The 24,155-nt window shown below is 43.1% G+C and overlaps 1 protein-coding gene across 3 annotated transcripts; it reads left to right on the top strand.

Annotated features, from left to right (window-relative positions):
- The first annotated feature begins 13,576 nt into the window (after positions 1-13,576).
- On the top strand, positions 13,577-15,947 carry LOC123163125 (probable auxin efflux carrier component 5c). 3 transcript variants are annotated; one of them, XM_044580890.1, is made up of 6 exons: positions 13,577-14,092; positions 14,171-14,319; positions 14,441-14,526; positions 14,681-14,838; positions 15,703-15,779; positions 15,878-15,947. In XM_044580890.1, exons 1-6 carry the CDS (start codon positions 13,577-13,579, stop codon positions 15,945-15,947), a joined length of 1,056 nt encoding a protein of 351 aa, XP_044436825.1. The 3 variants fall into 3 exon arrangements, with proteins under 3 accessions (XP_044436825.1, XP_044436824.1, XP_044436823.1); XM_044580889.1 differs by having other exon boundaries at positions 13,577-14,136; positions 14,212-14,319; XM_044580888.1 differs by having other exon boundaries at positions 13,577-14,319.
- The last annotated feature ends 8,208 nt before the right edge of the window (positions 15,948-24,155 follow it).

Below are 24,155 nucleotides of genomic sequence, written 5' to 3'. Positions count from 1 at the left end.
GCTTACTGGCCAGCGCGGGGCAGAGTGCAGCCGGAAGAGAACCGGGGCGCGGAGCCATGGTATAGCGTATACGTGCATGCAAGGTGGCCACTGGACAGCGGTCGATCTCCGCGTGTACATGCATGTTTAGCTAGGTAGGTCACTTGCAAGCAAACCACCGACGGACACGCGTCCAGCTGAACAACGCTGTAGGAAAATATCAACTACCTGTACTCACTTAGAGATAATGTATTTTATATCGCCAAAGTATGATTGGAGTAAAATTTGGAAGATGCTTTTTTACATCACCAAAAAGTCCAACTCCAACCGTTGATGTAAAGTAGGGCACTACACTCCTCCAATAGATGATGTAAAATTGCAACGGCTAGATCATTACAAGCATGCCAAGTTCAATTTGAAACAAACATAGTCCATACTAGAAGCATAAAACATACATCATTGCGATACAACTTCATACCAATTGTACTTGATCATCACCAAACATAAAAACTACTCGTCGGGTTCGCTCGCGAATTGTGCCCAGAACGCGTCGGTGGTGGGGGTCGTCAGAGTCGTGGAGCTCCTCGTCGTCCTCCTCATCCTCCTCCGAGTTGGACTCAATGGGGATCACCGTTGACGGGGCCAACCACGTCCTCCCTGCTTCATTGTCTTCTTCTTCTACTCGGCCCTCATGTTTCTCGTAGTGCTCCAACTCGTTCTGGACACACTGCGGATTCTCCCGCGCGAACCTCGACATCGCAGCTTCACCACTCTTGTCGGGAGCAATGTGAATTCCCGGCTTCTTTTTCTTCTCTTCAATCGGCCGTATGGTCAGATTCTTCAGGCCAACGAACTATGCCTGCTCCCGATTTTTGATCTCCAGGAAATTCATCTCATGCCTCAGCCAACCGAAACACCACCCGGCGATGTCGTACACGCGCACGGCCGATCATCGGCGGACTCAAAGGTGCCGAGCCGGCAACGACGACCTTCACACTAGAACTTGACACCGAAGTTGACGGAGAGCCGCGACCCACTAATAGAAAAAGGGTCAAACGTGAAGCACATTAGTGCCGGTTTGATTTTGGCCCGGTACTAATGGTACCATTAGTGCCGGTTCGAACGGATTTGCATTAATGCCGGTTCGTGTTGAACCTTTAGTACCGGTTCGTGGCACGAACCGGTACTAAAGGGGTGGTGGCAGGCTGGCGTCAGGCCGGGGCCCCACGAACACCTTTAGTACCGGTTTGTGGCACGAACCGGTACTAAGGTCTAACCTTTAGTACCGGTTCGTGCCATGAACCGGTACTAAAGGGGTCTGACCTATAGTACCGGTTTGTGACACAAACCGGCACTAAAAGTGTAGGGAAAATGTAAAACGGCTATAACTTTTGCATACGATGTCAGAAAAAAATGTATAATATATCAAAAAATTCAGCACGAAAATCCGCATCCGATGGAGACAGCCTACGGCCTATTTGGAATTATTTAGAATCCTCAAATTCCAAAAGGAAAAAAGATATGGTCAAATAATTTCAGTTTTTTTAAAAAAAATTGGTTAAATCTAGGTCAAACTACTTATTCAAGAAGTATTAATGTTACACATAATTATTCAAGAATATTAGTGTTACTAAATAATTATTTCAATTTTTTGAATTTTGGTCAAATCTGGTCAAACTATGGTCAAACTGTGGTCAAACTATGGTCAAACTTATTCAAGAAATATTAGCGTTACTAAATAATTACTATTTTTTAGAATAATAGTTTCAAACTCAAACGGTGAAATGTGTGACTTCATGCTCAACCTAAACTCCTGAGGGTTAATAGGATTAACATCTTACTATTGTCAGGAAAACAACAAGTGCAGACTCGAAACGACGGAGAATAGACCCGAAGTTAAGCGTGCTCGGGCTAGAGTAGTGAGAGGGATGGGTGACTGATCGGGAAGTTAGATGATTTGGAATTAGTGATCCACACTTGAGCAGTTAAGAGAGGGGATTAGAGACTAAATCATCAAATAATTCAGAAAAATTATAAATCGAAAAAAAAATTCAAAATTTTTTTTCCAAAATTTTCAAATTAAAAAAAACCTTTAGTACCGGTTGGTAACACCAACCGGTACTAAAGGTCCCCCATACTGGGGCGCGAGCTCACGCCATGTGGTGGCACTTTAGCGTCGGTTCGTGCCGAACCTGGTACTAAGGGGGGGGCCTTTAGTGACCACCCCTTTAGTGCCAGTTATGGAACCGACACTAAAAGCCCTTACGAAACCGGCGCTAAAGCTCCGTTTTCTACTAGTGACCGCACCCCTTGAAGCCATCCCTGCTCTTTGACGGGCTTCTTCGGCAGCATGACAGGGGCGCGACAGGGCGTCGGTCTGGATGGGAGATAGTCGTAAGAAGTGCGGCACGGTGCGTGGAGGCCCGTGAGGCGGGGGGATTTAGTCGGTGTGGCTCTGAATCGGGTGGCTTTGCGGCGGTCGACTTGCGGGTCGTGTGGCGGCAGGGGAAATGGGGGATCCGATGGGGGTGGGGATGGGATGGACGGATCCGGCGGCAACGGGGTGCGCCGTGGTGGGTTTCAGTGGTGGCAGGGTGTGACGGGTGGCACGACAGCTCACGCGGGAGTGGGGTATTGAAGTTTCAGCGACGGGGGGTGTTGAGCGTTCGGCCCGAGCGCGCGTTTTGGTTTATCGAGCGTGGCTGGGTGATGCCAATTTTGCATCACCGAGTGCCCTATTTTACATATAGAGGCAATTTGGAGTAATTTTTTTTACATCCACATCATCTATTGGAGCACACCATTCTAGTGCCTTTGTGATAAAAAAAATTGATTATTTTTACATCTACATCACCTATTGAAGATGCTCTTACGTGTATGAGCACTAAAGAGGACGGTGGTGATCAATCAGAATATGATTTGCAGTCCTTTTTTCCGGGTTTGCTGAACACCAGGGGCGTAGCCAAGCCCCAGGCTGCCCAGGCGGCGGCCTGGAGCGTGGCTTGAAAATTCTTCATTTGCTATAGCAAGAGTGCTACATTGTAGCTATTGTAGTTGTTGTACTTGTAAGGGCTAGAACCAGGGCATTGCCTGATCCTGCCTATGGTACTCTTAACACCAGTTGCTTGAATTTACATTCCTAGGTGTGCACCGCCCGAATCAAGGTGACCTGGCTGGCTGGGATGACCTCGGCGAGGGCAAGTTGAAGGAAATATGCCCTAGAGGCAATAATAAAGTTATTATTTATTTCCTTTTATCATGATAAATGTTTATTATTCATGCTAGAATTGTATTAACCGGAAACATAATACATGTGTGAATACATAGACAAACAGAGTGTCACTAGTATGCCTCTACTTGACTAGCTCGTGAATCAAAGATGGTTAAGTTTCCTAACGGGATCACATCATTAGAAGAATTATGTGATTGACTTGACCCATTTCGTTAGCTTAGCACTTGATCGTTTAGTTTGTTGTTATTGCTTTCTTCATGACTTATACATGTTCCTATGACTATGAGATTATGCAACTCCCGTTTACCGGAGGAACACTTTGTGTGCTACCAAACGTCACAACGTAATTGGGTGATTATAAAGGTGCTCTACAGGTGTCTCCGAAGGTACTTGTTGGGTTGGCGTATTTCGAGATTAGGATTTGTCACTCCGATTGTCGGAGAGGTATCTCTGGGCCCACTCGGTAATGCACATCACTTAAAGCCTTACAAGCATTGCAACTAATGAGTTAGTTGTAGGATGATGTATTATGGAATGAGTAAAGAGACTTGCCGGTAACGAGATTGAACTAGGTATTGAGATACCGACGATCGAATCTCGGGCAAGTAACATACCGATGACAAAGGGAACAACGTATGTTGTTATGCGGTTTGATCGATAAAGATCTTCGTAGAATATGTGGGATCCAATATGGGCATACAGGTCCCGCTATTAGTTATTGACCAGAGACGTGTCTCGGTCATGTCTACATAGTTCTCGAACCCGTAGAGTCCGCACGCTTAACATTTCGTTAACGATATAGTATTATATGAGTTATGTATGTTGGTGACCGAATGTTGTTCGGAGTCCCGGATGAGATCATGGACATGACGAGGAACTCCGGAATGGTCCGGAGATAAAGTTTGATATATGGGATAATAGTGTTTGATCTCTGGAAGGGGTTCCGGATGTTTCCCGAAATGTTTGGGTACGAGAACACGTTATTTGGGCCAAAGGGGAAAGCCCACGAGGCTTTTGGAAAGTGCAAAAGGAAGTTTTGTGGAGACCAGGGGCTAGACGCCAGGAACCCTGGCGTCTCGGGGTAGACGCCGGGAACCCTGGTGTCTAGCCCTGGAGTCCGTGTAGGACTCTTGCCTTTCGGGCAAAACCAACTTTGAGGAGGCTTTTACTCCAAGTTTCGACCCCAGGGATCAACATATAAATAGAGGGGCAGGGCTAGCACCAAATACACATTCAAGTAACACCAAGCGTGTGCCTGCAACCCCGTCCCCTCTAGTTTATCCTCTGTCATAGTTTTCGTAGTGCTCAGGCGAAGCCCTACTGAGATTGTTCTTCACCAACACCGTCACCACGCATCGTGCTGCCGGAACTCATCTACTACTTCGCCCGTCTTGCTGGATCGAGAAGGCGAGGACGTCATCGAGCTGAACGTGTGTAGAACTCGGAGGTGCCGTGCGTTCGGTACTTGGATCGGTCGGATCGCGAAGACGTATGACTACATCAACCACGTTGATAAATGCTTCCGCTTAGCGATCTTCAAGGGTATGAAGATACCTCCCCCTCTCGTTGCTATGCATCACCATGATCTTGCGTGTGCGTAGAATTTTTTTGAAATTACTACGTTCCCCAACAGTGGTATCAGAGCCAGGTTTTATGTGTAGATGTTATATGCACGAGTAGAACACAAGTGAGTTGTAGGCGATACAAGTCATACTGCTTACCAGCATGTCATACTTTGGTTCGGCGGTATTGTTGGATGAAGCGGCCCGGACCGACATTACGCGTCGCTTACGCCAGACTGGTTTCTACCGACGTGCTTTGCTCACAGGTGGCTGGCGGGTGTCAGTTTCTCCAACTTTAGTTGAACCGAGTGTGGCTACGCCCGGTCCTTGAGAAGGTTAAAACATCACTAACTTGACGAACTATCGTTGTGATTTTGATGCGTAGGTAAGAACGGTTCTTGCTAAGCCCGTAGCAGCCACGTAAAACTTGCAACAACAAAGTAGAGGACGTCTAACTTGTTTTTGCAGGGCATGTTGTGATGTGATATGGTCAAGGCATGATGTTATATTTTATTATATGAGATGATCATATTTTGTAACCGAGTTATCGGCAACTGGCAGGAGCCATATGGTTGTCGCTTTATTGTATGCCATGAAATCGCCCTGTAATTGCTTTACTTTATCACTAAACGGTAGCGATAGTCGTAGAAGCAATAGTTGGCGAGACGACAACGATACTACGATGGAGATCAAGGTGTCGCGCCGGTGATGATGGTGATCATGACGGTGCTTCGGAGATGGAGATCACAAGCACAAGATGATGATGGTCATATCATATCACTTATATTGATTACATGTGATGTTTATCTTTTATGCATCTTATCTTGCTTTGATTGACAGTAGCATTATAAGATGATCTCTCACTAAAATTTCAAGATAAAAGTGTTCTCCCTGAGTATGCACCGTTGCCAAAGTTCGTCGTGCCCAGACACCACGTGATGATCGGGTGTGATAAGCTCTACGTCCATCTACAACAGGTGCAAGCCAGTTTTGCACACGCGGAATACTCAGGTTAAACTTGACGAGCCTAGCATATGCAGATATGGCCTCGGAACACTGGAGACCGAAAGGTCGAGCATGAATCATATAGTAGATATGATCAACATAGTGATGTTCACCATTGAAAGCTACTCCATTTCACATGATGATCGGTTATGGTTTAGTTGATTTGGATCACGTGATCACTTAGAGGATTAGAGGGATGTCTATCTAAGTGGGAGTTCTTAAGTAATATGATTAATTGAACTTAAATTTATCATGAACTTAGTCCTGGTATTATTTTGCAAATTATGTTGTAGATCAATAGCTCGCGTTGTTGCTTTCATATGTTTATTTTGATATGTTCCTAGAGAAAACTACGTTGAAAGATGTTAGTAGCAATGATGCGGATTGGATCCGTGATCTGAGGATTGTCCTCATTGCTGCACAGAATAATAATGTCCTTGATGCACCGCTAGGTGACGGACCTATTGCAGGAGCAGATGCAGACGTTATGAACGTTTGGCTAGCTCAATATGATGACTACTTGATAGTTTAGTGCACCATGCTTAACAGCTTAGAATCGGGACTTCAAAGACGTTTTTAACGTCATGGACCATATGAGATGTTCCAGGAGTTGAAGTTAATATTTCAAGCAAATACCCGAGTTGAGAGATATGAAGTCTCCAACCAGTTCTATAGCTAAAAGATGGAGGAGAATTGCTCAACTAGTGAGCATGTGCTCAGATTGTCTGGGTACTACAATCGCTTGAATCAAGTGGGAGTTAATCTTCCAGATAAGATAGTGATTGATAGAGTTCTCTAGTCACCATCACCAAGTTACTAGAACTTCGTGATGAACTATAGTATGCAAAGGATGAGGAAAACGATTCCCGAGCTCTTCGCGATGTTGAAATCAACGAAGGTAGAAATCAAGAAAGAGCATCAAGTGTTGATGATTGACAAGACCACTAGTTTCAAAAAATGGTAAAGGGAAAGAAAGGGAATTCAAGTAGAATGACAAGCAAGTTGTCACTCCCGCGAAGAAGCCCAAAGCTGGACCAAAGCCTGAAACTGAGTGCTTACACTGCAAAGGAAATGGTCACTGGAAACGGAAATGCCCTGAATATTTAGTGGATAAGAAGGATGGCAAAGTGAACAAGGGTATATTTGATATACAGGCTATTGATGTGTGCCTTACTAATTGTTTATAGTAGCCCCTGAGTATTTGATACTTGTTCGGTTGCTAAGATTAGTAACTCGAAACAGGAGTTACATAATAAACAGAGACTAGTTGAGGGGAAATGACGATGAGTGTTGGAAGTAGTTCCAAGATTGATATGATCATCATCACACACACTCCCTATACTTTCGGGATTAGTGTTAAACCTAAATAAATGTTATTTGGCTTTGCGTTGAGCATGAATATGATTTGATCATGTTTATTGCAATACGGTTATTCATTTAAAGTCAGAGAATAATTGTTGTTCTATTTACATGAATAAAACCTTCAATGGTCATACACCCAATGAAATAGTTTGTTGGATCTCGATCGTAGTGATACACATATTCATAATATTGATGCCAAAAGATGCAAAGTTGATAATGATAGTGCAACTTATTTGTGGCACTGCCGTTTGGGTCATATCGGTGTAAAGTGCATGAAGAAACTCCATTAAGATGGACTTTTGGAATCACTTGGTTATGAATCATTTGATGCTTGTGAACCGTGCCTTTTGGGCAAGATGACTAAAACTCCGTTCTCCAGAACAACGGAATGAGCTACTGACTTATTGGAAATAATACATACCGATGTATGTGATCCAATGAGTGTTGATGCTCGTGACAAGTATCGTTATTTTCTGACCTTCACAGATGATTTGAGCAGATATGGGTATATCTACTTAATGATACACAATTCTGAAACATTTGAAAAGTTCAAAGAATTTCATAGTGAAGTGGAGAATCATCGTAACAAGAAAATAAAGTTTCTACGATCTGATCGTGGAGGAGAATATTTGAGTTATGAGTTTGGCCTTCATATAAAACAATGTGGAATAGTTTCACAGCTCACGCCACATGGAACACCACAGCGTAATGGTGTGTCCGAACGTCATAACCGCACTTTATTGGATATGGTGCAATCTATGATGTATCTTACCGATTTACCACTATCGTTTTGCGGTTATGCATTAGAGACAGTTGCATTCACTTTAAATAGGGCACCATCAAAATCCGATTGAGACGACGCCTTATGAACGGTGGTTTGGCAAGAAACCAAAGTTGTCGTTTCTTAAAGTTTGGGACTGCGATGCTTATGTGAAAAAGTTTCAACCAGATAAGCTCGAACCCAAATCGGAGAAGTGCGTCTTCATAGAATACCCAAAGGAAACTGTTGGGTACACCTTCTATCACAGATCCGAAGGCAAGATATTCGTTGCTAAAATGGATCCTTTCTAGAAAAGGAGTTTCTCTCGAAAGAAGTGAGTGGGAGGAAAGTAGAGCTTGATAAGATAATTGTACCTTCTCCTGAATTGGAAAGTAGTTCATCATAGAAATTAGTTCCAGTGATTTCTACACCAATTAGTGAGGAAGCTAATGATGATGATCATGAAACTTTAGATCAAGTTACTACAGAACCTTGTAGGTCTTCCATAGTATGATCCGCACTAGAGTGGTACAGTAATCCTGTTCTGGAATTCATGTTACAAGACCATGATAAACCTATGAACTATGAGGAAGCGATGATGAGCCCAGATTCCGCGAATTGGCTGGAGGCCATGAAATCTGAGATAGGATCCATGTATGAAGACAAAGTGTGGACTTTGGTGGACTTGCCCGATGATCGGCAAGCCATAGAAAATAAATGGATCTTCAAGAGGAAGACGGACGTTGATAGTAGTGTTACTATCTACAAAGCTCGACTTGTCGCAAAAAGGTTTTCGACAAGTTCAAGGTGTTGACTACAATGAGATTTTCTCAACTATAGCGATGCTTAAGTCTGTCCGAATCATGTTAGCAATTGCCACATTTTATGAAATCTGGCAAATGGATGTCAAAACTGCATTCCTTAATGGTTTTCTTAAAGAAGAGTTGTATATGATGCAATCAGAAGGTTTTGTCAATCCTAAAGATACTAACAAAATGTGCAAGCTCCAGCGATCCATCTATGGACTGGTGCAAGCATCTCAAAGTTGGAATATACGCTTTGATAAGTTGATCAAAGCATATAGTTTTATACGGACTTGCGGTGAAGCCTGTATTTACAATAAAGTGAGTGGGAGCACTACAGCCTTTCTGATAAGTATATGTGAGTGACATATTGTTGATCAGAAATGATGTAGAATTTTTCTAGAAAGTATAAAGAAGTTTTTGGAAGGAGTTCTTGAAAAGAAAGACCTCAGTAAAGCTACTTACATATTGAGCATCAAGATCTATTGAGATAGATCAAGACGCTTGATAAGATTTTCAATTAGTACATACCTTGACAAGATTTTGAAGTAGTTCAAAATGGAACAGTCAAAGAGAGAGTTCTTGACTGTGTTGCAAAGGTATGAAATTGAGTAAGACTCAAATCCCGACCACGCCAGAAAATAGAAAGAGAATGAAAGTCATTCCCTATGCATCAGTCATAGGTTCTATAAAAGTATGTCATGCTATGGACCAGACCTATTGTATACTCTGCCCTGGTTTGGCAAGGGAGTACAATAGTGATCTAGGAGTAGATCATTGGACATTGGTCAAAATTATCCTTAGTGGAATAAGGATATGTTTCTCGATTATGGAGGTGACAAAAGGTTCGTCGTAAAGGGTTACGTCGATACAAGTTTTGGCACTGATCCAGATGACTCTAAGTCTTAATGTGGATACATATTGAAAGTGGGAGCAATTAGCTAGAGTAGCTCCGTGCAGAGCATTGTAGACATAGAATATTTGCAAAATACATACGGCTCTGAATGTGACAGACCCGTTGACTAAACTTCTCTCACAAGCAAAACATGATCATACCTTAGTACTCTTTGGGTGTTGATCACATGACGATGTGAACTATGGGTATTAATCACATACCCATAGCGATGTGAACATTGGTGTTAAATCACATGGCGATGTGAACTAGATTATTGACTCTAGTAAACCCTTTGGGTGTTGATCACATGACGATGTGAACTATGGGTATTAATCACATACAGATGTGAATATTGGTGTTAAATCACATGGCGATGAGAACTAGATTATTGACTCTAGTGCAAGTGGGAGACTGAAGGAAATATGCCCTAGAGGCAATAATAAAGTTATTATTTATTTCCTTATATCATGATAAATGTTTATTATTCATGCTAGAATTGTATTAACCGGAAACATAATACATGTGTGAATACATAGACAGACAGAGTGTCACTAGTATGCCTCTGCTTGACTAGCTCGTGAATCAAAGATGGTTAAGTTTCCTAACCATAGACATGTGTTGTCATTTGATTAATGGGATCACATCATTAGAAGAATGATGTGATTGACTTGACCCATTCCGTTAGCTTAGCACTTGATCGTTTAGTTTGTTGTTATTGCTTTCTTCATGACTTATACATGTTCCTATGACTATGAGATTATGCAACTCCCGTTTACCGGAGGAACACTTTGTGTGCTACCATACGTCACAACGTAACTGGGTGATTATAAAGGTGCTCTACAGGTGTCTCCGAAGGTACTTGTTGGGTTGGCGTATTTCGAGATTAGGATTTGTCACTCCGATTGTCGGAGAGGCATCTCTGGGCCCACTTGGTAATGCACATCACTTAAAGCCTTGCAAGCATTGCAACTAATGAGTTAGTTGTGGGATGATGTATTATGGAATGAGTAAAGAGACTTGCCGATAACGAGATTGAACTAGGTATTGAGATACCGATGATCGAATCTCGGGCAAATAACATACCGATGACAAAGGGAATAACGTATGTTGTTATGCGGTTTGACCGATAAAAATCTTCGTAGAATATGTGGGAGCCAATATGGGCATCCAGGTCCTGCTATTGGTTATTGACCAGAGACGTGTCTCGGTCATGTCTACATAGTTCTCGAACCCGTAGGGTCCGCATGCTTAACGTTTCGTTGACGATATAGTATTATATGAGTTATGTATGTTGGTGACCGAATGTTGATCGGAGTCCCGGATGAGATCATGGACATGACGAGGAACTCCGGAATGGTCTGGAGATAAAGTTTGATATATGGGATAATAGTGTTTGATCTCCGGAAGGGTTCCGGAATTCACCGGAAGGGGTTCCGGATATTTCCCGAAATGTTTGGGTACAAGAACACGTTATTTGGGCCAAAGGGGAAAGCCCACGAGGCTTTTGGAAAGTGCAAAAGGAAGTTTTGCGGAGACCAGAGGCTAGACGCCAGGAACCCTGGCGTCTAGGGGGTAGACGCCGGGAACCCTAGCGTCTAGCCCTGGAGTGTGTGTAGGACTTTTGCCTTTCGGGCAAAACCGACTTTGTGGAGGCTTTTACTCCAAGTTTCGACCCCAAGGCTCAACATATAAATAGAGGGGCAGGGCTAGCACCAAAGACACATCAAGTAACACCAAGTCGTGTGCCGGCAACCCTGTCCCCTCTAGTTTATCCTCCGTCATAGTTTTCGTAGTTCTTAGGCAAAGCCTTGCAGAGATTGTTCTTCACCAACACCGTCACCACGCCATCATGCTGCCGGAACTCATCTACTACTTCGCCCGTCTTGCTGGATCGAGAAGGCGAGGACGTCATCGAGCTGAACGTGTGCAGAACTCGGAGGTGCCGTGCGTTCAGTACTTGGATCGGTCGGATCGTGAAGACGTACGACTACATCAACCGCGTTGATAAAAGCTTCCGCTTAGCAATCTTCAAGGGTATGAAGATACACTCCCCCTCTCGCTGCTATGCATCACCATGATCTTGCGTGTGCGTAGGAATTTTTTTGAAATTACTACATCCCCCAACACAAGTTAGGACCACGCCACGACCGGGACAACGCAACTCGGCATCGCCGATGAAGTAAAAGCGGGATGTTGATCGGTTACAGTGAGGATGCGGGGTGTCGCCGACGAAAGATTCACTGTAAGGAGGTTTAGAGGGATGGCCGAAGGTGATAATGTCATGGTGAAGGCAGACAACATCCATACAATGAAGCATGATTACTCGGAAGTTATGTTATTAGCATCGGGACCACCGCCTAATGAATCATGATTACTCGAAAGTTATGTTATTAGCACTGGTGGTGGTGGTCCCAGTGCTAATAACATAACTTCTAAGTAATCATGCTTCATTGTATGGATGTTGTCACCTGAGTCCAGTGTATCCGACTTGGCACACAAAGTCAACCCCTAGATTACATGTAGATTCCACCAGGGCATTGTTGGCATAACAAACCGTGTGGAGGGACCTGGTTAAGCCATGTTGGCTCCCCAACTTGAGACACGACTATCCGTCATCGTCCTTCCATCGCATAGAAGTTTGGGAGTAACGATAGACAACAAGGTGGGCGATTGGGTTTTGCGTTGTGCATCAGCCAACATCGGTTTTGGGGGGGGGGGGGGTTAATAAGACAGACAACCCTAATTAGGGGAGCATACGCAAGGCACAACCTAGTGAGTAGGTGGGGAAGAATTCATCTTACCAGTATACATACACTTACTCTAGAACAACCTAATAGTCCCAAACTCTAGCGTTGAGAAGCAGAGGCAATGATTGATGCCCTAGCCATGGAGTCAGCCTGGCTTAACCAGGTTGCCCATGTGGTTTGCCACTTCAACAACACCTAGAGGCCTCGTTTGCTGGAAAGGGGTTGGAAGGGTCTGCAGGGGATTAACCCATGGCCTGTAATCCTCAAAAATCTCCACAAGGCCATTTGGTGTGCATGGTTTGGACCGGCCCAAACCCCTCGATCCCCAGGTATCCCCCTCATTCCACGCGAAACTGAAGTCTCAAGGACCTACTCATGGAATTGACAATGCGGAGATCGGACGAGACACGGAGATTGGGCGAGTTTAACCAAATGCGTGGAATTTGGAAGGGGAAGGGATTAGAGGGGGTCAGGAAATTTAGTGAAGGGGAGGGGATCATGGAATCCTCTTCATTCCCCAACCCCCTTGGGGCTCGAAAACCTCCCTTGTCAAAACGAAGCCAGAAGAAATGCACCTTCAATGTGGATGTTGGCTCATGGGACAAGTTGAAGGGAACTCGTAAATTTAAAGGTTTAACAATCGGAGGAATTTTCTTAAATGATGTACTTTGAAGGACATTTTTCTTCTAAATTGGATAAAAAATTGTCACTCACACTCTTAGGAGGCTAAAAAGTGGATTCTACTCAAAGTAATGAGTCCCTTGTCTTTTCAGAAATGCATTTTTCAATAAAAATTCGGGTCTACTATAAAAGTTCATTAGAAGTATAAAACACCTCAAACGTAATAAAAATTACATAAAAGTCCCTAGACCATGAAATGGCCACTACCGCAGTCAAAACGAGACATTATGGCCATTGTCATACCAAAGCCCGGTTTGACATTGTCAATGACAATTGGAAATCTTCATGCACATGCCTCTAAAGACCCATAAGGACCGCTGCCCTGGAGCTTAGCCATGCTGACAAGACAATCCGAATTTATTCATGGCTCATGGGAACTAATTCGCCACAGATTCCACCGATTGATCTCCAGTGCTTGTTCTCTCCGATTCCATATTCTCCGGCTATATTTATAGCCGCAGAAATGGCAGCATAGCAAGAACACATCCCAACTCGTTCAGAGAGCCAGAGGTACTCACACAGACACAGTCATACTACTCCATCAAATAAGATGATAGCGTTGGGCGACATCTACAAGGTGGTGGAGGCGATGGCGCCGCTTTACTTCGCGCTAGGGCTCGGGTACGGGTCCGTTCGATGGTGGCGGTTCTTCACGGCGGAGCAGTGCGGCGCCATCAACACGCTGGTGGTCTGCTTCTCCATGCCCTTCTTCACCTTCGACTTCGTGGTCCGCGCCGACCCCTACGCCATGAATTACCGCGTCATCGCCGCCGACGCCGTCGCCAAACTTCTCGCCGTGCTCGCCGCGGCCGTCTGGGCGCGCTGCGCCAAGGCCAAGGCCGGCGCCTACTCGTGGTCCATCACGGGGTTCTCCCTGGGCGCGTACAACAACACGCTCGTCGTCGGCGTGCCGCTGCTGGACGCCATGTACGGCAAGTGGGCGCAGGACCTGATCGTGCAGATCGCCGTCGTGCAGGCCATCCTGTGGTTCCCGCTCCTTCTGCTCGCCTTCGAGCTGCGGAAAGCCTGGGTCGTCGGCGGCGCCTCTTCTTTGAGTACCGCAACGGCCCACGACGACGGATCCACCAGCAGCGACGACGACCAAGCGCGGCGCATCGAGCCGGTGTCGCACAGCGACGTCGAGGTGGACCTGGACGTGGAAGCGGCGCCACCCACCGGTGGAAGGAGGATCCGGCTGTGGCCGATGGCGAGCACCGTGGGGATGAAGCTGGCGAGGAACCCCAATGTGTACGCCAGCGTCCTCGGCGTCGCCTGGGCGTGCATCGCCTACAGGTACGTGCGGACTCCGCCGCCCTTCGTACCTATCGAACCGCCGTACATGCGTGGCGTATACGTGTGCCATCGAACGTCCGGAAAGGTGACGAGTGTTTTACGTGCGTGCACATGCATGCAGGTGGCGCATCGGCATGCCGGGCATCGTGACGGGCTCGCTGCAGGTCATGTCCAGGACCGGCACCGGGATGTCCATGTTCAGCATGGGTACGTACGTATGTAATGAACTTACACAGTGCATGCGCGAGTCGTACCTACGTACGCGTAGTATATGTAACTAACTATGTCAGCACAGACCTACGTGTGCAACAAACAGATTGTTTGTTGAAGCAGTGCTCATGCATTGCATGCATGCATGCAGGGTTGTTCATGGCGCAGCAAGAGAGAATCGTGGCGTGCGGCGGGGGCCTGGCGGCGCTGGGGATGGTGCTGCGCTTCGTTGCGGGCCCACTCGCGGCGCTCGCCGGAGCCGCGGCGTTCGGCCTCCGCGGCGACGTGCTACGCTTCGCCATCATACAGGTTCGTTTGTGTAAACACGTACTACTATAATCACTCTTCTCGCCTAGCTGCGCGCGACCCATAGGAGAAAAATTAATACTAGTAGTGTTCACGTCACGCTCTCCTCGTCCCATCCATGACTGGATCGCACGTACTGTACTCGCCACTACAGGGGTTGCTGCTAAGTACAGCTCGTCTAGTCGTCTAGGAAAGAAATACTTTGCATATCAGAGTTGACTGGAGTCAAACTTCATAAATTTTGATCAAGTTTATAAAAATAATATAAATATTTACGATAACAAATCTGTATAATGCGAAAGTAAGTTCAATAGTGAATCTAATGGTATTGATATGTTATTGTACATTTTAATATATTTGTCTATAAATTTTGTCAAAGTCTATAAAGTTTGACTTTGACCAAAACTAATATGCGGAGGACGGAGGGAATAGGAATACTGGAGAAGTGGAGCTTGTCTTTTTTGTGTTCGTCGTCAGATGATGAGCTTTTTAGTGCCACAAATGCTCATTGACTTTACTGATCAATTTCAGGAAGTGTCGCTTCTCGGTCAGAACTGCATGAGATTGCTTTTTGCTTTACATATCCGTCCGCTGAATAAAAAATGTAAACGAACTATATCAATGAAGCTGCTCTTTTCATGCGTGCTTTCGTTAGACAGGAAATATAGATAGGCTTGAGTTAGAAGAGTAATATAGGCGTCTGGTTCTTTAGCACACTCAGCTTAGTCAAACTGGAACCGGGGGGAAGACCCCTTGTTTTTTCAAATAAAAAAGTCACTTCCACTATATTCCAAACAATCGATCGAAAACAGGTGCGAAAGGTACGAGAGAAAAATTGAAAATGAACATTTTGCTCTTCGCATGCAGGCAGCACTACCGCAATCAATTGCCTCCTTCGTCTTCGCAAAGGAGTATGGCCTCCACGCCGATGTACTTAGCACAGCGTAAGCACCTCCTCTCACTAGTGTTATGACATAACTAGTTATCACGTGTTTTAATTCTTGTGTTATTGTCAAGGACTGATGAATTTCCCAACACGCAGGGTTATATTTGGAACTTTGGTTTCTTTGCCGGTACTCATTGGGTATTACGGAGTCCTCGACATCGTGTGACAAACAAGTGTTTCTTACAAACTACACTGGGATGTAACTATTGTATCCATGTAGAATTGATGTTTTCCCATTTTTAGCTCCTCAATGGGACAATACTTTAAAACAACTAAAACTTTGCCAAACATGTTTAGCAAGCCTCTATATATTATAATATTTCTAAATTCTCAAAAATGTAGTTGTACTTTTTTGGATGTCTTGAGCACATACCTAAAAGCGGAAAAAAGTCAAATTGATCTCATACTTTCTGCACATGTGAAAAGAGTAAAACATCATAATCAATCCTCCCCACATGAATTCACATACATTGTTAGAATAATCTGAGGCATGTGGTTGATTTATGAACAAACAAACAATCGCAACATGATGACGACACCAAGATTTGTTAACGAGGTTAACCGAATTTGCCTACTCCCCGGGGCAATGACTACGTGTCTCCTTCCCGAGATACCGCAACACCGATCGTCCAGGAGCTGACACACGACACCAACTCCACTTGTGTGTTTGTTCGCTATCTAGTCGTCATGGGTTTATAACTTGGGGTGCCCCCTCATTATATAGGAGGCCAAGGGTGGAAACTCGCAGGGGCACGCAGGTGTGAAGGCACGCACCTGCCCAACCGTGTCGGGCGCCTTATTGCCTCGTGTTCCACAAAGTCATTGGATCCCGCACGAGGCACGACAAGTTTAAGTTTTAGTTTCTGAAACTTACGATCTTGTCAGTCGTAGGTACCGGACCTTGTGATTTTGTCGGCCCCTCATACCAAGTTTCAGAAGTTAAAACTTAATGAAGTTTTAAAAACTCGTAAACATATTTCTCATTTAAAATCTCTCGTCACCACAAACACAAATATGCAAATGAGACTGACTTTGTACTTATGATTCAAAAGATATGAAAGATTGAAAATCGAAAGCCAAAAGAAAAAAAAGGGATGCGTGCCCCGCCCTTGCGTGCTACCTATCCCCTCCCAGGCCAAGCGTACAACATGTCCAACACTGCAACTAACCATATCCTACCCATGCTAGTACAATATCAAGTCCAAATGTAATCCAACTCAACACAACCTCAACATGCATTGCATTTGTACCACTGTTGTTTTGACAATTATTTTATTTATGAAACAATTTAAAACGATGTGACTATTCAACTAGGAACAAAATTTACAATCCATCTCATCATTGAAACCCTCGCGATGAGCTCTTTGCATTTGACCCCATATGAGTATGCTTTGACGAGTTTTTTTCGTAAGCAACTTTGATACTATACGAAGCAGCTTACTATATGAAGCAACTTCCGGAGAGAGAATGGGAAGAAGGGCACAACCACGCCATCAGCCATATCAAGGATACTCCCGCATCAACCTTCATCATTATCGTCCACGTGTTCATCACCAACACCCCATTCATTTCTCTGTAATACCAAAGCCTAGTGTGTATTTATATGTTTGTTACACTAATCCTTCATCTATTATTGTCCTGACCACTTTGATGATGCTTGTTTTGTCTCCTTTTCTGAGTAAGCCGAAAGTTTTATGGGATATGGAGCAACCCTAGTATGTGTATGAGTTGAACGTCGATAAGATACGTAGCTATCTTTGTATGTTTATGTTAATATTATTCCCGATGTTATGTGAAGTCGGCCACACAATATTTTCCTTTATGGACGAGAAGGATATTACTATTATTGGGATGGTGGGTTGAGTAGGTACTACCATGACAGAAGTTGCCTCCCTCCTTCGTTGATCTCTGATAGGGGAATAACAGAGACCATGAAAACTCTTAATCTTATTTCCGTAACCTGAATGTGGGAAGGAATGGTGATGACTGATACGTCTCCAACGTATCTATAATTTATGAAGCATTCATGCTATTATATTATCTGTTTCGAATGTTTATGGGCTTTACTAAACACTTTTATATTATTTTTGGGACTAACCTATTAACCGGAGGCCCAACCTAGATTGTTGTTTTCTTGCCTATTTCAGTGTTTCGAAGAAAATGAATATCAAACGGAGTCCAAACGGAATGAAACTTCGGGAGCATGATTTTTGGAACGAACGTGATCCAAGAGACGTGGAGCTGAAGTCAGGGAAGCTTCGAGGAGGCCACGGGGCAGGGGGGCGCCCACCCCCCATGGGCTCGTGGGCCCCTCGAGGCTCCCCCAACCGACTTCTTTCGCCTATATAAGTCCATATACCCTAAAACCTTTGGGGAACAAGATAGATTGGGAGTTCCGCTGCCGCAAGCCTCTATAGCCACCAAAAACCTCTCGGGAGCCCGTTCCGGCACCCTGCCGAAGGGGGAATCCATCACCGGTGGCCATCTTCATCATCCCGGCGCTCTCCATGACGAGGAGGGAGTAGTTCACCCTCGGGGCTGAGGGTATGTACCAGTAGCTATGTGATCTCTCTCTCTCTCTCTCTCTCTCTCTCTCTCTTGTGTTCTCTCTATGGCACGATCTTGATTGATCGCGAGCTTTGCTATTATAGTTGGATCTTATGATGTTTCTCCCCCTCTACTCTCTTGTGATGAATTGAGTTTTCCTCTCGAAGTTATCTTATCGGATTGTGTCTTTAAGGATTTGAGAACACTTGATGTATGTCTTGCCATGCTTATCTGTGGTGACAATGGGATATTCACGTGATCTACTTGATGTATGTTTTGGTGATCAACTTGCAGGTTCAATGAACTTATGCATAAGGGTTGGCACACGTTTTTGTCTTAACTCTCCGGTAGAAACTTTGGGGCACTCCTTGAAGTTCTTTGTGTTGGTTGAATAGATGAATCTGAGATTGTGTGATGCATATCGTATAATCATGCCCACGGATACTTGAGGTGACAATGGAGTATCTAGGTGACATTAGGGTTCTGTTTGATTTGTGTCTTAAGGTGTTATTCTAGTACGTACTCTATGATAGATCGAACGGAAAGAATAGCTTCGTGTTATTTTATTACGGACTCTTGAATAGATCAAGCAGAAAGGATAACTTTGAGGTGGTTTAGTACCCTACGATAATATCTTCGTTTGTTCTCCGCTATTAGTGACTTTGGAGTGACTCTTTGTTGCATGTTGAGGGATAGTTATATGATCCAATTATGTTATTATTGTTGAGAGAACTTGCACGTGTGAAAGTATGAACCCTAGGCCTTGTTTCCTACCATTGCAATACCGTTTACGCTCACTTTTATCATTAGTTACCTTGCTATTTTTATATTTTCAGATTACAAAAACCTATATCTACCATCCATATTGCACTTGTATCACCATCTCTTCGCCGAACTAGTGCACCTATACAATTCACCATTGTATTCTGTGTGTTGGGGACACAAGAGACTCTTTGTTATTTGGTTGCAGGGTTGCTTGAGAGAGACCATCTTCATCCTACGCCTCCCACGGATTGATAAATCTTAGGTCATCCACTTAAGGGAAATTTGCTATTATCCTACAAACCTCTGCACTTGGAAGCCCAACAACGTCTACAAGAAGAAGGTTGTGTAGTAGACGTCAAGCTCTTTTCTGGCGCTGTTGTCGGGGAGTGAGTGCTTGAAGGTATATCTTTAGATCTTGCAATCGAATCTTTTAGTTTCTTGTTTTATCACTAGTTTAGTCTATAAAATAAAACTACAAAAAATGGAATTAAGGTTGCCTCATATGCTCCATCTTTTTAATGTCTTTCGTGAAAATGATGGGAAGGAAAATTGTGCTCAAGTACTAGAAGAAAAATTACATAGAATGTTTGGCATAAAATATGTGAATGATGAGCATGATTACAATGTTGTTAGTATGAATTCTTTGAATACCCATGATGCTAATGATATGCAAAGCCACAAGCTTGGAGATGCTATGTTTGATGAAGATGATATGTTTAGTCCCCCAAGTTTTGCTGAGAATATTTATTATGATGAAAGCATGCCTCCTATTTATGATGATTATATTGATGAAAGTGGGTTTGGAAGAGTGTAAACTTTAGGAAGTAATGATCCCACTATTTTGGAGGATGTTGAATATTATTGTGTTAATTATGAAAATGGATTTGGAGAGGTCATGACTTTATTTAGTGATGAATCCACTATTTCGGAAGAGGTTCCAATTGATTATGAGAACAAAGTTGCTATCTATGATGATTATTCTGATGACTTGTATGCTATTAAGAATAATGATAACCATGAAACTTGTCATGATGATTTTAGTTTTCAATTGGATTATGCCTCACATGATAATTATTTTGTTGAGTTTGCTCCCACTACTAATCATGAGAAGAAATTTGATTATGTGGAGAGTAGTAATTTCTATGCTTGTAGATCAAGAAAAGAATGCTTTATGTGATGGTTATATTGTTGAATTCATTCATGATGCTACTGAAAATTATTATAAGGGGGGAACATATGCTTGTAGGAATTGCAATAATGTCAAGTTTCCTCTCTATGTGCTTAAAATCATGAAGTTATGCTTGTTTTGCCTTCCTATGCTAGTTGATTATTGTTCCCATAAGTTGTTTGCTCACAAAATCCCTATGCATAGGAAGTGGGTAAGGCTTAAATGTGCTAGTCATATTCTTCATGATGCTCCCATTATGTTTCAATTCTTATCTTTTATGTGAGCATCATTGAAATCATCATGCCTAGCTAGAAAGGCATTAAAGAAAAGCGCTTGTTGGGAGACAACCCAATATTTACCTTTACTGTTTTTGTGTGTTCACATGATTATTCTACTGTAGTAATCATGTTTTATAGATTTTGTTTCAATAAAGTGTCAAGTAAGACCTTTAGGATAACTTACACTGATAGTTGTGTTGATCCTGCTGAAAATCAGAAACTATTTCACCCAGTAAATTAGTTTTGATAATTCACATAAACGTTATTTTGATTTGATTCTTTCTGATATGGATTGGTAAACAAATTTATTAGGACTTCCTAATTCTGTAGGGTTTTTGGAGTTCCATAAGTATACATTTGATACAGATTACCACAGACTATTCAGTTTTTGACAGATTTTGTTTTCTGTGTGTTGTTTGCTTATTTTGATGAATCTATGAGTAGTATCGGAGGGTATGAACCATAGAGAAGTTGGAATATAGTAGATATTACACCATTATCAATTTAGAATGAGTTCATTACAGTACCTAAGTGGTGATTTATTTTCTTATACTAACGAAGCTTACGAGTTTTCTGTTGAGTTTTGTGTTGTGAAGTTTTCAAGGTTTGGGTAAAGATTCGATGGACTATGGAATAAGGAGTGGCAAGAGCCTAATCTTGGGGATGCCCAATGCACCCTAAGGTAATATTCAAGGACAACCAAGAGCCTAAGCTTGGGGATGCCCCGGAAGGCCTCCCCTCTTTCGTCTTCGTTCATCGGTAACTTTACTTGGAGCTATATTTTTATTCACCACATGATATGTGTTTTGCTTGGAGCGTCATTTTGTTTTATTTTGTTTTGCTTGCTGTTTGAATAAAGTACTTAAGATCTGAAATTCTTACATGAGAGAGAGTCTTCACATAGCTACATAATTATTTAACTACTCATTGATCTTCACTTATATCTTTTTGGAGTAGTTTGTCATTTACTCGTGTGCTTCACTTATATCCTATGAGTAAATGGTTGAATGAGTAGAATGTCATAAATCTGAAAATATATATGTTTCATTTGCTTATCCCATGGGTAGTAATGACTTCACGTCTAAGAAGTAGAGGTGGTAAATTTATTGAAGGTTAGCAAGCATTGTATTGGTCACTTGAACAATTCATGAAAGAATATTGAAGGAAGAGAGATTTCACATATAAATATACTATCTTAGACATCTTCTATGATTGTGAGCCCCATTAATTATTTTCAAACCTGAGCAAATTAGTTGAAATTGGACAAGGAAGACAACGTAATGAGTTATGCTTGGGTATATTTGTATAGAAGTTATATTGTTATAGATTCTCCAACATGTGGTGCTTGCTTTTTAGAATCCTTTGCTAGCCAAAATATCTGTACTAAGCGGGAATACTTCTTGTGCATCCAAATTCCTTGAACCAAGTTTCTTCCATGAGTGTCCACCATACCTACCTATATGCGGTATTTACCTGCCGTTCCAAGTAAATTTGCATGTGCCAAACTCTAAACCTTCAAATAATAATCTGTTTTGTATGCCCGAATCGCTCATGTAGCGACTAGGGGCTGTCAGTATCTTCCATGCTAGGTGGGTTATTCTCAAGATGAGTGGACTCCGCTCATCATTCACGAGAAAAATGGCTGGTAACCGGGATGCCCAGTCCCATGATCAAAAGATCAAAATCAAATCAAAAATAATTGCAAACAAAACTCCCCCAGGATTGATGTAGTTGGAGGCACCCGTTGTTTCGGGCAAGCCATGGATTGATGATTGTTGGTGGAGGGGGAGTAAAAACTTTACCATTCTGTTTGGGAACCGCCTATAATGTATGTAGTATGGAAGATATTGGGAACTCTTGGTTGTTATGTTGACAATGAAAGCATACCTCTCAAAATTATTTATCTCTATTTCAAAATCGAGCTCTGGCACCTCTACAAATCCCTGCTTCCCTCTGCGAAGGGCCTATTTTTTACTTTTATGCAAGAGTCGGTAGTATTCCTTCTCATTCCTACCTACTCTTTAGTTGGCAAGCATCGTGTGTTGGGGAAAGATCTAAGCATATATGGCCATGCAAATATATTTGATCATGAATTATTATTATTGACAATTATCTATATGATAAGTGAGTTGGGAGGCGAAACACTAAGCCCCCATCTTTCTCTGTGTTCGATGGAAGCTATTTGTTCTAAGAATATGCTTTGAGTGGTAGCAATCATGGAAGACTATATGATAGTTGAGTATGTGGAGTTTGCTAAATCAAAGCTCTGACATAGACCCTTCCTGAAAATAAGATGAATTGTAATGGTTTGATGACTGAGAATGAAGTTTGCTAGTTTTCAAGAAAGTTTATGGTCTATGCTTTAACATGTGAATAGCTTGTTACTTGATCTTGAGAAGTTTTATGAGATGAGCTACTGTTATGACATATAATCATGCTAGAAAAGGTGATTGGAATTATCATTGATCAAACTTGTGCACCTACTAGCATTCACACTTCATAAATTCTTTCTTTTATCATTTACCTACTCGAGGACGAGCAGGAATTAAGCTTGGGGATGCTGATACGTCTCCAACGTATCTATAATTTATGAAGCATTCATGCTATTATATTATCTGTTTTGAAGGTTTATGGGCTTTACTAAACACTTTTATATTATTTTTGGGACTAACCTATTAACCGAAGGCCCAGCCCAAATTGTTGTTTTCTTGCCTATTTCAGTGTTTTGAAGAAAAGTAATAATAAGCGGAGTCCAAATGGAATGAAACCTTCGGGAGCGTGATTTTTGGAACGAACGTGATCCAGGAGACGTGGAGCTGAAGTCAGGGAAGCTTCGAGGAGGCCACGAGGCAGGGGGGCGTGCCCACCCCCCTGGGCGCGCCCTCCACCCTCGTGGGCCCCTCGAGGCTCCCCCGACTGACTTCTTTCGCCTATATAAGTCCATATACCCTAAAACCTTCGGGGAACAAGATAGATCGGGAGTTCCACCGCCGCAAGCCTCTGAAGACACCAAAAACCTCTCGGGAGCCCGTTCCGGCACCCTGTCGGAGGGGGAATCTGTCACCGGTGGCCATCTTCATCATCCCGGCGCTCTCCATGACGAGGAGGGAGTAGTTCACCCTCGGGGCTGAGGGTATGTACCAGTAGCTATGTGTTTGATCTCTCTCTCTCTCTCTCTCTCTCGTGTTCTCTCTATGGCATGATCTTGATGTATCGTGAGCTTTGCTATTATAGTTGGATCTTATGATGTTTCTCCCCCTCTACTCTCTTGTGATGAATTGAGTTTTACTCTCGAAGTTATCTTATCAGATTGAGTCTTTAAGGATTTGAGAACACTTGATGTATGTCTTGTCGTGCTTATCTGTGGTGACAATGGGATATTCACGTGATCTACTTGATGTATGTTTTGGTGATCAGCTTGCGGGTTCAATGAACTTATGCATAGCGGTTGGCACACGTTTTCGTCTTGACTCTCCGGTAGAATCTTTGGAGCACTCTTTGAAGTTCTTTGTGTTGGTTGAATAGATGAATCTGAGATTGTGTGATGCATATCGTATAATCATGCCCACGGATACTTGAGGTGACAATGGAGTATCTAGGTGACATTAGGGTTTTG

This window comes from Triticum aestivum, chromosome 7B (genome assembly GCF_018294505.1).
Source record: "Triticum aestivum cultivar Chinese Spring chromosome 7B, IWGSC CS RefSeq v2.1, whole genome shotgun sequence".
Classification (NCBI taxonomy): domain Eukaryota; kingdom Viridiplantae; phylum Streptophyta; class Magnoliopsida; order Poales; family Poaceae; genus Triticum; species Triticum aestivum.
This window is presented reverse-complemented; position numbering and strand designations above follow the sequence as displayed.

Bases quoted from the DNA above. Each gene is read 5' to 3' on its own strand.
- LOC123163125 (XM_044580888.1), top strand. From the start codon at position 13,577: ATGATAGCGTTGGGCGACATCTACAAGGTGGTGGAGGCGATGGCGCCG. The intron at 14,320-14,440 runs GTACGTGCGGAC...ACATGCATGCAG, and splicing joins TGGGCGTGCATCGCCTACAG to GTGGCGCATCGGCATGCCGG. The intron at 15,780-15,877 runs GTAAGCACCTCC...CCCAACACGCAG, and splicing joins GCCGATGTACTTAGCACAGC to GGTTATATTTGGAACTTTGG.